At 52.8% G+C, this 16,333-nt stretch overlaps 1 protein-coding gene across 1 annotated transcript in view; it reads right to left on the bottom strand.

The window, feature by feature from the left end:
• Positions 1-5,349: 5,349 nt before the first annotated feature.
• Positions 5,350-16,333, bottom strand: part of MPPED1 (metallophosphoesterase domain containing 1) — a 65,714-nt gene continuing 54,730 nt past the window's right edge. Inside the window, exons 4-6 of the mRNA XM_005910620.3 lie at positions 10,093-10,208; positions 8,222-8,335; positions 5,350-5,468 (exon numbers count right to left, since the gene is read on the bottom strand). Coding sequence (XP_005910682.1) covers positions 5,350-5,468; positions 8,222-8,335; positions 10,093-10,208 — 349 coding nt within the window. The remainder of the gene's footprint in view (positions 5,469-8,221; positions 8,336-10,092; positions 10,209-16,333) is intronic.

Below are 16,333 nucleotides of genomic sequence, written 5' to 3' on the forward strand. Positions count from 1 at the left end.
CCCTCTTCCAGGAAGCTTTCCCTGATCGCCCTTGAACACTGGGTTTGATATTCCTCGGGGCCCCCAAGCCTGACCCTGACTGCCATTCACGGAGCCCCAAGCATGTGACAGCTGAAGGGTTCAGCTTCTTCCCTGGATCAGAGGAGCCTTCCAAAGTACCTCTCAAGCTTCCAGACAACAGGGCCTGTTTCCCATATCCTGGAGGACTTTGCAGTCTAGTCCTTCAAAGGAGGATGGGACTGAGGACCCTGTGGAGTGTCCAGGATCTTCTGCCACAAGACCCCCAGCTGGGAGTTGTGGGTGACGTTAGGGGAGAGTCTTGGGTGAAGCCCAGGTCCACAGAGCTTGTCATCTCTACTAGTTTATCCAGGGGGCTGGGGCGAGGGTCTGCTGGAAGAAAAGGGCCTGAGGATTTGGTCCCGGTGGAGGTTGAAGAGGGGTTCCCTTGTGGCTCAGACAGGATGTTCAAGACTCAGCTCCATGAAAGCCAAACTGCAAGAAAAAGCGGCTGGGGGCTGGGCTTCCTGAGTGTGAGCTCCCGTAAGGAAAGAGGCAGAGGGAAGGGTTGCAGCTCATTGGGCTTGCCCCCTGGACTCCCAGAGACAATAGGAGCGTCAGCAGGGACCCCATCCTGTATCAGAGACGGCTGGCAGCGTGAGTGAGCCCAGCGTGCTACACTCTCTTTGCTATGGACCCCGCTCCACCACTGAATAAAGCTGCACAAGTCAGAGCCGAGCTGAGAGTGGGGGTTGGGGGGGTGCGCAGTTCATGATGGCGTCAACCCGTCTCCCCACCCCCACCCGCACCTCGTCTACACTGAAGGCAGCAGGAACACAGGGCTCAGAACTCAGCAGCTGCCGCGTCTCAGCAGAGCGGGTGCTTGTGCTCAGTGGTATCCAACTCTTTGCGACCCCATGGACTGTAGCCTGCCAGGCTCCCCCGTCCATGGGATTTTCCAGGCAAGAATACTGGAGAGGGTTGCCCGTTCCTCCTCCAGGGAATCGTCCCAACCCAGGGATCGAATCAGCATCTCTTTCATCTCTGCATTTGCAGACGGATTTTTTTTACCGCTGCGCCACCTGGAAGTTTCCCCAGCAGAGCGGGTACCAGGCGCTAAAGCAGCACCCGCAGTGAGACAGCGCCTCCGGGGTGACCGCAGCCCCGGGGGGTCCCTGCCCCTGCCCGGGAGCCCTGCTCGCGGACACAGCGACTGAGCACAGCCACGGGAGGGCCTCGAAGCCCCAGCCTACGGGCGGGACCCGAGGCCCAGGACCCGTCATTGCAGCCACGTCTGAGGCTCTGGCGAGGGAGCTGTCTGGAAGGGCGGGTTACAGGTGGGCCAGTCTGAGGACAGGAGAGGGTCACGGCGGGTTGATGCCATCTGAGCCATCTGAGCTACCCCCAGCCTGCTCCCCAACCATGGCTCTGGTTCTGACCCACAAATGAAGGTCTCCAGAGAGGCTCCTCCCCTCTGGGTCCATTTATCACACCCCACCCCCAGCCACAGGACACTTCCCCCTACATCTCCCAAAGGCACCTCCAGCCCCGGAGTCCCAAACAGGATTCAGCATCCTCTCCTCAAACCTGTTCTTCCTGCCGCATGTTCCCCCTCCATGACCAGCAGCCAACAGCCATTATATCATCTCTGGCTCCCCACACCCATCCTTCATCAACCCCACCTCCTAAATCCATCGCTGCCATCACTGCCATGTCCCTATTGCAAATCAGGCCCAAGAGAGGTGCTGAGTGAATGTTTGCAGGGTGGATGGATTGATGGGTGGGTGAGTAGATGGATGGACAGTAGTTGGACTAGATGGATAGATGGATAGATGGATGGTTGTTGGGTGAATGGATGGATAGATAGATGGTGACCAGATGGATGGATAAACGGATGGCGGTGAGATGGATGGATGGATGGATAAATGGATGAATGGATAGATGGTGGTTGGATGAATGGATGAATAGATAGTGACTGGATGGATGGATGGATAGATAAATGGATGGTGGTGAGATGGATGGATGGATAGATGGATGGTTGTTGGATGAATGGATGGATAGATGGTGACTGGATGGTGGTGAGATGGATGGATGGATAAGTGGATGGATGGATAGATGGATGGTTGTTGGATGAATGGATGGATAGATAGATGGTGACTGGATGGTGGTGAGATGGATGGATGGATAAGTGGATGGATGGATAGATGGATGGTTGTTGGATGAATGGACAGATAGATACATGGTGACTGGATGGTGGTGAGATGGATGGATGGATAAGTAGATGGATGGATAGATGGATGGTAGTTAGATGGATGGATGGATAAATGGATGGATAGATAAATGGATGGTGGTGAGATGGGTGGATGGATGGATAGATGGATGGTTATTGGATGAATGGATGGATAGATAGATGGTGATTGGATGGTGGTGAGATAGATGGATGGATAGGTGGATGGATGGATAGATGGATGGTGGTTAGATGGATGGATAGATGGATGGTGGTTAGATGGATGGATGGGTGGATAAATGGATGGTGGTGAGATGGGTGGATGGATGGATAAATGGATGGTGTTTAGATTGATGGATGAATAAATGGATGCTGGTTAGATGGATGGATGGGTGGGTAAATGGACGGTGGTGAGATGGATGGATGGATGGATGGATAGACGGATGGATAGATGGATGGTGTTAGATAGTGGATAGATAGATGGATGGATAGATCAATGGACGGATGGACAGATGAAAATGGCAGAACTCCTACAGCTAGGGAGCTTTAGAACTGTAGTCATTATATCTGCCAGAGCTTTTCCTGGGCAACACTTGGACCCTGAGTTTGACAAGGGCTGGATTGGAACTTGCTGCTTCCGGGAAGAGGCCAAAGCTAAGGCCACCTTGAAATACTGTTTGGGGGAGGACCAGATGCTCGAGCTATGTGAACATGACAGGGCACAGAAGTGCACGTGCCAACCACCTCTGAGGGAAGCCAGAGCCAGCAGAAGGATGCTAGTCGCTGGCACACAGAAGGTCTTCGGCCTCTGAACTCAGCCCAGGACTTGGCCGGGAGGACACCTCTCCTCCCCCACAGGCCCCACACAACACCCAGAGACAGAGGAAGAGACACCAAGTGGACTTCTCTTTCTTTTTACAAAGACTTTATTGTCTGACATGCTTGACAAAAAAAAATTACAGCCACAATCAAGTTATGCCAAAATGATTGAGGAGCACGCCATCATCTTTCATACCTCAAGGACTTTTAATGAATTTTTCTTTTAAAGTAACAGCTGCCTTCATAACTTTTATTTTCCACATAAAAATACACCATATTCTGAAGATACCTTAGGAAAAAGAATTTTTTTTTTAAGTTTATAGTTCTTGGTCCGCATAGAAATTCAGTAGAGGCGATCGGAAGAGTCTGGAGTCATTGCCACCCATTTAAGCACACACACGCCGTGCGTCTGAGGTGCCCCCAGAGACCCTGTAAACATCCCCGGCTACCAGGAACCACGTGGGTTGAACAGGACTCCTGAAGCCCTGCAGGCTGCAGAGTAAAGCTGGCCCCGGCCAGCATGCTGCTGCTCCTGGGCTCCCTGGATGGGTCCTTCACCCTATGGGAGCCCCATTCTCATAGGGAAGGAATCACGGTCTCCTGGGACCCTGGGCTCAGAGATCCAAGTCCTCCAGGGCTCCAGGGGCTTTCCGTGAGAAACGAACCCGACAGGTGCTGAACAGGATCCTTAAAGAAAAAGAGCCTTGAGTCCTGCATCGCCTTGTAGGGGCAGAGCTTCGGGTGCTGGCAGAGCAGGAGGCTGTGAAGCCAGAGACCAAGGTTCAAACCCTGCCTCTGCCTCTTTTGAGCTGTGCACCCTCAGGCTAGTTGCCTCACCTCTCTGACCTCAATCACTTCATCTCTAAAACAGGGCCAGCAGTACCCACCTTGCAGGAGCGCTGGAAATGGGATCACATCTGCAAAGGGCTCGTTAAATGCTGGTTCCCAGGCCTGGGATGAAGAGGAGGCAGGCAGGGCCCTCCTCTCGGACACACAATTGAAGAGGGCACCAAAAAACTCGGTGATCCAAATCAATGATACTATTTTAATGCAGTGTTTTTAAAAACCAAAATTAATGCAGGGGAGAAAAAATCTATGATAAACAGAATACCTAAATTTTAAATAAAGAATCTAATGCTGCCCGTGCCAGTTCGGCCTCGACCGGCCTCACCCCAAGCAGGCCTGGCTGGTTCTCTGTCCATCAGAGAGACTCAGCCCAACGCTGCAGTCCTTGAAGTCCCCCTGGTGGAACTGCGGGAGTCCAGTCCCGACTCTGACTCTGGGCCGTGTTCCCATTAGGGGGCAGCTGCTACCCGGTACCACAACTGTGAACCATTCAGCCATCTCAGCCAAGGGCAGGGGAGACAGAACCCAAGGGGCGAGGGAAATCCCACCGGGGGCCAGAACACATCCGAGGACAGCAGTGGGAGCCCCGAGGTTCACCTCACTAGGTTAAGAGGGGTGCAAGGATGAGTGTGTCCACATCCCCACGGGCGCACAGGGCGCAGCGCTGCCTCGGCCCATGGACCCCCCGGCTTCTGGGTTCTGCAGAGCTCGGCACACCCCAGGGGACCAGGGGTGTCCAGCACGTGGGGATCCTCCGGCCCAGTCCTGGGTCTTCAACAAGCTCATTCTACAGAACCAACCCCTCTCCACCCCACCAAGTCCAGGCTCCAAGCAGGTGTCCAGGATGCTCAGGCCATCATTCACATCAGCAAAAATGCCCACAGGAAGAAAACACGGGACCGCAAGAAGCCGACGGCTGGGTGGCCTGGCCAGACGCAGCCCGATTCCTGAGACGTCCCTGATCGCTCCCTCAGAGGCCTGGGAGAAGCGGAAGGGCTGCCCGCACTCAGACTGCGACACCCCACCCATCCACCTCCCAACCCTGAGGCGTGCAGCCACTCAGACCCTCAGTGAGAGGGAGATTTTGTGCCAGAACTTCAGAATCCGTCCAAGAGCAGCAGCTTCCCAAACCTACGAGGGCGTCCAACTGAGCAGATGAAGACTCCGTCACGTCCCAAGCAGGACGCGGCTGCGAGCATAGTAGGTCCTTTAACAAGGAACACATGGAAGGGACACGCAGAAATCAGCGATGAGTGTGGAGCCCCCAACAGCCCGCGGGTCCCGACTCCAGGGACAGAGTCAGGGGTGATTTTCTTCATTCCAAGGCCTCAGCCTGTCGGCTGGGCTGTTCCCGGAGCTGGACAGGCTGTGTGCAGGGAAGGAAGGGCGGCTGGGGGTCCGTGCTCTCGGCCAGGCGTATGGAGCTGATGTGGTGGGAAGGGCTGGGGCCGTGGGGGCAGTCAAGAGTTCCGGGGGGTGGGGAGGTCGATGACTATGGGTGGGTTCACGGGCTGGTAGTTCACGGTGCACACAGAGGCATTCACATAGGTGGTCGTCCCATCTGCCATGACTCCGTACCCTAGAAAGTAAGCACACAGTGGTCAGGGCTGAGCAGCGACACCAGGACCCAGAGCAATTGACGGTGGTCTGGCGGGTGTGGTAGTCAGAGGACACTTAGCCGCAGGAGGCTAAAGATGTCTGGGGCGAGTATTAGCAAGAAACTCCTCCCGACCTGCTGTGAGCAGCAAATGACATAATAATCCACGTGTTCAGCCCGGTGCCTGGAAAGTGCGTGTCGAGACATCATCACTGACATCATCAACAGCACCACCACCACCACCACCATCATCTCCACTTCTGCTATCGATACTACCATCATCACTACCAAGACCACAGCCACCACCACCATCGTCACCATCACTGTCATTATCAGAACCATCATCACCAACACCATTATCAGCACCACCACCACCAGCACCATCACCACCATCTCCACTTCTATTATCAACACTACCATCATCACTACCAAGACCACAGCCACCACCACCATCATTATCTCCATCACCATCACTGTCATTATCAGAACCATCATCACCAACACCATTATCAGCATCACCACCACCACCACCATCATCATCATCACCACCACCACCACCATCATCATCTCCACTTCTGCTATCGATACTACCATCATCACTACCAAGACCACAGCCACCACCACCATCATTATCTTCATCACCACCACCATCGTCACCATCACTGTCATTATCAGAACCATCATCACCACCACCATTATCAGCATCACCAACACCATCACCATCATCATCACCACCACCATCACCACCATCATCATCTCCACTCCTGCTATCGATACTACCATCATCACTACCATCACCACAACCACCACCATCATCTCCACTTCTATTATCAACACTACCATCATCACTACCACCACCACCACCACCATCATAATCTCCATCACCAACACCATCACTGTCATTATCAGAACCATCATCACCAACACCACCATCATTACCATCACCACTTCTATTATCAATACTACCATCATCACTATCAATACCACTACCACCATCACCACTATCACCACCACCAACATCATCATCTCCATCATCACCACCACCATCACCATCACTGTCATTATCAGAACCATCACCACCATCATCTCCATCATCACCACCGCCACCACCATCACCACCACCACCACCATCATCTCCACTTCTATCATCACTACTATCGCTGTCACCTCAATACCACTACCACCATCACCACCATCACCACCACTACCATCATAATCTCCATCATCACCACCACCATCACCATCACTGTCATTATCAGAACCATCACCACCACCATCTCCATCACCACCACCACCACCATCATCTCCACTTCTATCATCACTACTATCGCTGTCACCTCAACACCACAAGCACCACCACCATCATCATCACTACCATCAACATCACCATCCTCCCCACTTCCACCCTGGTCACCATCACCACCATTGTCACGTACTTTCTTCTCCACACCTCTGTCCTCATCATACCCTCTTCCCACCACATCTACTTGTCAGAATCCTCTTCAACCTTCAGCTCAGATCACCTCCGCACCAAAAGGGACACTTCCCCTCCTCTGCACAGGTTACGAGTTCTTTGGAGCCTGCATTTTGCTTGTACAATCATGCAGGGCGTGGTCTTACATGTCCACAGTGGGACTACAGAAAGCGACAGGCGTTATTATTATCCTGCAGCACATGCGCCATCCATCTCTCCCATGACCTTTCAGATCCTGGGCAGTGACAGGCCAGGACAGGGACAGGGCGGCAGTCAGGACTGCAGCCACCAACATTGCCAGTCACCTTCACAGCCACCCTGCCCACTGCCTGAGATGATATGGACACCCCCCAACTCCAGCCATGTGGACACAGCAAGCGGTCCTGCCCCAGGACAGAAGGCAGAACCTCATGTCTGTCTTGGGTGGGGACACTGGGAGGAGAAGTGCCGCTAGAGCCCCTCAGGTAGGCAGGGAGCCCTCCACATTCATTAAGCACCTACTGTATGCCAGGCCATAGAGACATAAACAGGAAGACAGGCTTCCAGCCCTGTAGACAGCTCACAGTGTACCCCCAAATGCAATCCTTCTCTAGGTCACATCCAAATGTCCCCTCCTCCAGAAAGCCCCCTGCTATCTCTGAAGACTTCTCAGGCTAGAGGCACGGCAGAGTTGCAGGGCTCTAGGAAGTAAAACTTACCCCTGAGTCTTGCCAGACTTTGCCCTCATCTTCCTATGATGAAACACTTCAGCAATAGGTAACTGACAGCCAGCGTGTAGACAGGCATATGTAGATACAAAGTGTATGTAGGTGGTGGGCTATTTCCCACTGGCCAGGGAAGAGGTGACCGGGTTCAAGGGAGCCAAGAGGGCCCCCCTGAGAAGCCAGTGAGGTGCACTTCCCCCACCAGCGTGTGATCAAACCAGTCCATCCTAAAGGAAATCAACCCTGAATACTCATTGAAAGGACTGATGCTGAAGCTGAAGCTCCACTACTTTGGGCACCTGATGGGAAGAGCGATTCACTGGAAAAGACCCTAATGCTGGGAAAGATTGAAGGCGGGAGGAGAAGGGGATAACAGAGGATGAGATGGCTGGATGGCATCACCAACTTGATGGACATGACTTTGAGCAAACTCCAGGAGCTAAGTGAAGGACAGGGAGGCCTGGCGTGCTGCAGGCCATGGGGTCACAAAGAGTCAGACACGACGGAGCGACTGAACAATAACAACAACCACGTGTACGGCCCCCGCCCTCGCTGACCTTCGTGGATGTGGCCGAAGACGTGCAGCCGCGGCTGGACGCGCCTCTGCACCGTGTTGAGCAGCTCCACGCAGCCCACCCGCTGCATCTTCTTGGGGACCCAGTCCAGGAAGCCTGGCAGGGGAGAGAGAGGGAGGGTAGTGACGGGCCCAGGCAGGCCCGGCCCTGGCCCCGCAAAGCCCAGGTCGCAGCTCTGCAGTCTCAGGGACACGGCAGTCCTGGACCCACCCTGCCCTGCCCAAGCCTCAGGGAGGGAAGCCTGGCTCCAGCGTGCACCTCCTAGGGCCTGTGGCCTCCCCACCTCCCTCGTCCCCTGCTCCTCCTGCAGGGCCTCACAGAGAACACACTTATAAGAGCCCAAGTGTGCCAGGCAGCACAGGGCGGAGGTGGGGTAGGGAAGACGGCTCCATAGCTGAGAGCCTCCAGACCATTCGTGCTCAAAGTGGCCTCAAGGCTGGCATCCACCCATTGCAGAAAGAAGCCAACTGAGGCCTGAGAGGGACAGGTGAGGCCCAAGGTGAGCCAGCAGCAGGGAGGAGTCCGGGAGCAGAATTTGCAGGTCGGAAACTTTCTAAACAAACATCACAAAATCAGGAAAACACCCTCTTTATCCACTGCAGCCTCACGCACGTGCCCACGTCTGCGTCTGCTCGCACGGCCAGCCTCCCGGAGCTGCCCATATGGTGGCGGCTTATTAGCCTCACATGGCTACACAAACGAAGAGTAATTGATTACTCCAAGCGGACAACGAGGGCTCAGCTCAGCCCCTTCTCTGCTTGGGCGGGAGAAACAGGTTTCTAAAACTGCTGGGGAGGGGAAGACGGATCCTGCAAAGAATCACACAGGCTGCGGTGGACCTGACTTAGAGAGGAGAGAGAGAGAGAGGAGGAAGAGAAGGGGAGAGGCAGGAAGTGGGAGGAAAGTAGGCTTGGAGCAGACCCTTGGGTTTAAGTCCCAGGCTGTGTGACCTTGGACAAGTCACTTAACCTCTCTGTGCCATATTCAACAATTCGTTTAACAACTGGGCTGGGCTGAGTACACAGGCAACCCCCAGAGCAGGGGTTGTGTGTTGTGTGTGAAGCAGATGTGGTGAGGCACGAACTCAAAAGATGCCAGTAGGGGAATGGATAGGGAGGTGGAAAGTAGGGAAGAAGGAGACAGAGAGAGGAGGGAGAAAGTAAGAAACCTGCTCCAGAGCCCCACTACAAGCCACGTTGTCGTGCCTAAACCATGTCAGGGCCCTGGGCCTCCAGGTTCTCTCCATTTGGAAATGGGGAACATTTTGTGAGGGTGGAGGGAGGCACCCAAGGGTGTTGGCTGGTCGTCTGGCACACATAGGTGCTCAGGACAGCTTCCCCCAGAACAGGTATCAGAGTGAGGGACTCTGGGGCTGCGCTGGGCCTCACCTGACAACCTTCCCATCTGGGATGACAAGTGGTGTCATCAGCTGGGACCGAAGTGGGGGCCGTGGGGGCTGGGAGGAAAGCTGGAGACTGCTGGGGTGGGTGGTCTCCCGGGGTGAGGGGTGCAGAGGATGGGGCCTGCTGGGAGTGACCTTGTGGTATTCAGCCCCCAGGACTCAGGTCTTTGACACCCCTGAGCTCCACGGTGTCCACCTGTGTGAAAGGGGCAGCTGAGTCTGACCTCACCACCTGGCTGTGAGCAGTCCAGGAGGTAACACGTGGAGCCCCCAGCACGCAGTAGGTGCTCAGGAAATGAGAGCGACAGCGGGGTGACTGGTGCCCCAGCACCCTTTGGCAGCTCCCTGGACAGCCCCAGCGGCCCCGGCCTCAGCACCAGAGTCCTGTGTCCTCCCAGCACGAGCGGGCATCCGGGGCCAAGCGCCCGAGGTGGGGGCAGGTGAGTCTTACCCAGCGGCGGTCCGTGGGTTATCAGGACATCCACGCCTTCGGGAATGAGGTTCCATTTCTCAAGCAGCGCTTGGCCACGTGGGAGGTTAAAACCCCAGCCGTAAAACCAGGGCTGCCTGTAGGAGAAGAGCAGGGGGTTCAGAGCTGGCCACCGAGAGTGGGGCAATGAGAGTCAGGAAAGGTGGCCATCCGAACCAGTCAGATACCCAGCACCTCACACCCAGGAGGTGTCCACCTGGATGGGGATTCAAGGTGCGAATTCATCCAGACTGTTGCCCAGGTAGTGACCAGTCTTGTTTGGCTTTTTTTTTTTTTTTGGCTTTGTCTCACTTAGGATCTTAGTTCGAAAACTAGGGATCGAACACATGCCCCCTGCAGAGGAAGCTCGGATTCTTAACCACTGAAATACCAGGGAAGGCCCCTGATGCACCTTTTCCTTCTGGCTTCACTACTAAAAAAACAAAATCATCTTTTTTCTATGATGAAGAATATTATTGGGTTGGCCATAATATGTTATAGAAAAAACAAACTTTTGGGTCAACCAAATAGTCATGTAATTTTTTTAAGTGAAAGTTAAAAAAAAAAAAAATCTTCTGCCAAAGACCTCTCTTGCTCTAAGCCCTTCTAAGCAAATCCAGAGAATACTCTCACCTGTCCCCACGGTGGGAAAATGCTCATCCATCATCCTTCCCACATCTGGGGCCAGTGGGGCCCCCAGCAAGAGACAGAAGGTCCCAGGTAGGAATGCTCATTCCTGTCCCCACCCTGAAGCTCCCAGCAGGGGCTCCACAGTGCTGAGTCCACCCTCAACATCAAGGTCAGGGCCAGGTGGACAGAGACCAATGAACAGAATTCCAACCTGTTGCCCATCCCAGCCCTAGACGGACCAATGCAAGCCATTCCCCATCCCACAGGGTGAGCATGTGACCTTAACCCTTCCAGTTGGAGGCAACTCCAGATGTTTGCTTCAGTGATGAGAGAAGGAATGCTGTCACACCTGCATATCAACCAGTGAGCTTCTTACCCTGGGAGTTGTCAGCACCTATTACACTGTCCTAAAGGGAGATGGCTGGAACACATGCTCCAGGGCAGCAGCTGGATCAAACTGCACCTGACACCCACCACACCCCTGCACTTCCCAGTTACGTGGGCCAATAGAAGGCCATCTGAACTGGGTTTTCATTGACAATGAAAGTATCCCAACTAAGAGTCAGCTCTTAGGGCTAAGTCACTATGAGATCCCCAAATTAACACAGCCTTTAGCATCTACAAAGTCACCATCATCGTCGTCACCATCACCACCACCACCACCACCTTCACCCCATCGTCATCACCACCACCACCACCACCATCATCATTACTATCATCACCATTGGGGGTCCAATTGTGTCTCCCCAAAATACTAATATATGTGGAAGCATGAACCCAATACCTGTGAATGTGACCTTATTTAGAAGTAGGGTCTTTGCAACATAATAAAGGTGAGGTCATACCTGATTAGAGCGGTCCTAATCCAGTGACTGGTGTCCTCAGAAAACACAGACACTCAGCGTAAGGGCCATGTGCAGTGGCTGCACAGACCGGAGTGATTGTCTACCAGTCAAGGAACCCCCAGGCTTCCAGCAACCACCAGAAGCTGGGAGAGTGACAGGGAACAGATCTTCCCTCAGTCCCCTCTGTAAGAACTAACCTCGGTGACACCTGGATTTCAGGCCACCAGTCTCCAGAGTTGGGCAGAATTGACGCCTGTTGTTTTAAGCTTTGTGGTTTGTGATAATTAGTTCTGCAGTCCTAGGAAACTAATCACCATCACCACCATCACCTCCTCATCGGCCACCCTAGGGACCTTCACACCTGCAACAAGGTGAGCAGACAGGTCTCTTTCTTCCTGTTTTATGGATGAGGAGACTGAGAGCCACGGAGTAGAGAGCAAAAATTGTCACCAGCATTCCCTGCACACCTACTTTTTGCCAGGTGCCAGTTATTCCTAAAGGAAATCAACCTTGAATATTCATTGGAAGAACTGATGCTGAAGCTGAAGCTCCAATACTTTGGCCACCTGATGCAAACAGCTAACTCACTGGAAAAGACCCTGATGCTGAGAAAGATTGAGGGCAGGAGGAGAATGGGGCGACAGAGGATGAGATGGTTGGATGGCACCATCAACTCAATGACCATGAATTTGAGCAGACTCCAGGAGATAGTGAAGGACAGGGAAGCCTGGCATGCTGCAGTTCATGGGGTTACAAAGAGTCAGAAACGACTCAGTGACTGAACAACAACAATCTGATTACATCACAGGAAAGGGTTCACCTAACTCTTACAAGAACCCAGTGAATTAAGGGCTAGGATTATTCCCATTTTTCAGATGAGGAACCAGAGGCTCAGAGAAGTGAGCTGGCTCAGGGATCTGGGCCCAGGTGCAAAGACCTCCAGGCTGGGCACCTCCCCACCATTGGCCGCATACTCTACACAAGTTGGTCGTGGGGCTGGGCTTTCACATTCAAAGCCTCTCATGTGCCCAGAGCTGCCACTAAAATCCCCCTCATGGCCCGTGAGCACCCCTGGGGGAGGCTGACATCCCTGGCTATTGGCCCATTGCCTCTGCCTTGTTGGCAGCCGCCCAGTGCACCTCTATGGAACCCTGGGGGTTCCAGGGGACAGCATTTGAGAACTGATTTAGTCCCACCATGGTAGGTTCTGGACAAGACTGAGGTTCAGCGAGAGAGGAAGGGAGGTCCCCAGGGTCACACCGTGGTCAGTGTAGAAGTCATTCTGAAACCCAGAACTGACCCCCTCTCCCCGTTGCCTTTGAGCCTGCAGTGTCAAATCCTGGAACGTAGGCCTGTGAAGGAGGAAGATGAGCGGCCACAATGGCCTTTTGGGGGCAAAGGTCTTTTCCCATTTCAGACACTTGTGGGATTCCCTTCTGCCGCCAGCCTTTGCTCACCCATGACCCCTGCCTGGGACACTGGGTCACGTTTCTCCTTCAAAGCCCTGTCTCCTCCATCTTCCCTCTCACCCCAAATGCCCAGCACCTGCCCAGGGGAGGGGCAGATGTTTGTTCAATGACTGGTGTTGAGAGAGAGAGCCTGGATGAATGAGTGAGCTTGTGAACAGGATGTCAAACAGAACTCTTTCTGTTGTCTTGGGATTGCAGCCAAAACCTCAAGGCTGGATATGATCCTCCATTTGGAATGAAAGCCCCCAGGTACCACCCAGACAAACTTACTACTAAAAGCAAGCAGCACACGCCAGGCTACCATCTCCCCAAGCCCCCCACCAGGCTAAGTTTTGATCTTGAGGGTGACTTGTGCCTCCTGCCTTGTTCTTGGGGCAGGGGGATGGGGTTCCTGGACACCTAGCCATGAGTGGGTACCAGAGGAACCACCCGTATAGGTAGGGACCTGGGGATCTGCCCGTGGGGCCTGTCAGAGAGAAATAGACAGTAAGGGCGGGCACGGAGAGCTGTCTGCACCCCCAGGTCTGGGCTGTCCCAAGGGATCCCCAACCTCAGGACGTGCCCTCCATGTGATGTGACCAGGTGCCTGGGGCTGGGGAAGGCAGTGAGGTGGGCAGCACTGGGGAAAGTCCCCTCAGAAGGTGCCTCCTCCCTGAGGCATACCTGACCCAGGCCTGCTTTAGCATGTCTGCAGAAAGCTGAGGGTTATCTCTGCAGAAAAACACCCCCTCCCGACACATACGCGATTTTACACCCAACTTGGAGGGAATCAGAAAAAAATCAGAGTTTCAGAAAAACATCTATTTCTGCTTTATTGACTATGCCAAAGCCTTTGACTGTGTGGATCACAATAAACTGTGGAAAATTCTGAAAGAGATGGGAATACCAGACCACCTGATCTGCCTCTTGAGAAATTTGTATGCAGGTCAGGAAGCAACAGTTAGAACTGGACATGGAACAACAGACTGGTTCCAAGTAGGAAAAGGAGTACGTCAAGGCTGTATATTGTCACCCTGCTTATTTAACTTATATGCAGAGTACATCATGAGAAACGCTGGGCTGGAGGAAGCACAAGCTGGAATCAAGATTGCCGGGAGAAATATCAATAACCTCATACATGCAGATGATACCCTCCTTATGGCAGAAAGTGAAGAACTAAAGAGCCTCTTGATGAAAGTGAAAGAGGAGAGTGAAAAAGTTGGCTTAAAGCTCAACATTCAGAAAACTAAGATCATGGCATCCGGTCCCATCACTTCATGGCAAATAGATGGGGAAACAGGGGAAACAGTGGCTGACTTTATTTTTTGGAGCTCCAAAATCACTGCAGATGGTGATTGAATCCATAAAATTAAAAGACACTTACTACTTGGAAGGAAAGTTATGATCAACCTAGATAGCATATTAAAAAGCAGAGACATTACTTTGTCAACAAAGGTCCATCTAGTCAAGGCTATGGTTTTTCCAGTAGTCACGTATGGATGTGAGAGTTGGATAAAGAAAGCTGAGCACCAAAGAATTGATGCTTTTGAACTGTGGTGTTGGAGAAGACTCTTGAGAGTCCCTTGGACTGCAAGGAGATCCAACCAGCCCATCCTAAAGGAGATCAGTCCTGGATGTTCATTGGAAGGACTGATGTTGAAGCTGAAACTTCAATACTTTGGCCACCTGATGCGAAGAGCTGATTCATTTGAAAAGACCCTGATGCTGGGAAAGATTGAGGCAGGAGGAGAAGGGGACAACAGAGGATGAGACGGTTGATGGCATCACCGACTCGATGGACATGGGTTTGGGTGGACTCGGGCAGTTGTTGATGGATGGTTAGGACTTCCCTGGTGGCTCAGATGGTAAAGCGTCTGCCTACAATGAGGGAGACCTGGGTTCAATCCCTGGGTTGGGAAGATCTCTGGAGAAGGAAATGGCAACCCACTCCAGGACTCTTGCCTGGAAAATCCCATGGATGGAGGAGCCTGTTAGGCTACAGTCCATGGGGTCGCAAAGAATCGGACACAACTGAGTGACTTCACTTTCACTTTCAGGGAGGTCTGGCGTGCTGCAGTTCACGGGGTCGAAGAGTCAGACACAACTGAGCGACTGAACTGAACTAGAGGGAATCTTGGGATCATATAGACCTGGGTTAGAATGTGTCCACCTCTAATTACCTATGTGACCTTGGGCAAGTGGCTGAATGTCTCTATGTCTCAATTATCCCCCCTGTAAAATGGCATAATAACACCATTTGCCTCAATACAGCTTTGAAAACAATTAATCCAGGTAAAGTGCTTACAACAGGGCCTGGTCCAAGGCTTTTCAACTGCCATCCTCTCCATCACCACCACCACCATCACCACCATCATAACCATCATCACCACCACCACCACCATCACCACCATCATAACCATCATCACCACCACCACCACCATCACCACTACCATCACAATCTCTATCATGAAAAACCCTTTCTGAAACCCACTCATGGAACCTAGATGAAAAACCTTTAGCCTAGGGCAGGGCTTTTCAAACTGCGTTTTGAAGGGTCAAACCACATTAAAAAAAAAAAAGAAAGAAAGAAAAAGAAAAGGAAAAAAGAATAGAAAACATCAGAGTACAGCATAGCAGGGAAGGGACACTTCAGTTAAATATATTTGTATTTAAATAGACACCCACATAAGGGTGTACTGAGTCACAAAGTAAAAAAGACAAATGCTTTTCCTACCACAGTTCCTGGTCAAAAACGGTTGACAGCCCTAACATAGAGCTCACAGCTCTGCCATTCTGAAGTCTGCAGACTCTGGGCGCCCTCAAAGCCCCACTTTGGCTGAGCCGAGAAAGGGTCCCTGCAGGGGAGGCTGCAGCAGCCTGGAAACTGCTGCTAAAGCCAAGCCCGGTGGTCCCCTGGAAGCCCACAGCCCATCAGCTTACAGGAAAAGGAGCAACGCCCTTCTGGTGCTGCCTTGCAAACACAGCATCCATTTTTCAAAAACCCTAATCAAATATTTACAAGAGGGGAACGAGACCTCATCAGTATGGAGAGAAGACGTCTGCTCGTTCCCATGAGTCGCGGCAGGAGCAGCTTGTTGGAAAAGACACTCAGCAACATATCAGAGGCCCCACAGGCCTCCCGGGAGCCCACCCACACGAGCCCCTGCCTACTCCGCCTTCCCTTCCAGCACCCAAGAGCCTGCGTCTGGGGGTGGCATTTCCCAGAGATGGTTCTTGGAAACACGTGCCCTCATAATCCTGGGAAGCTGGAATCCACCCCACCCCCAGGGATGCCCAAGA

The sequence above is a fragment of the Bos mutus genome, chromosome 5, assembly GCF_027580195.1.
Source record: "Bos mutus isolate GX-2022 chromosome 5, NWIPB_WYAK_1.1, whole genome shotgun sequence".
NCBI classification, from domain to species: Eukaryota; Metazoa; Chordata; class Mammalia; order Artiodactyla; family Bovidae; genus Bos; species Bos mutus.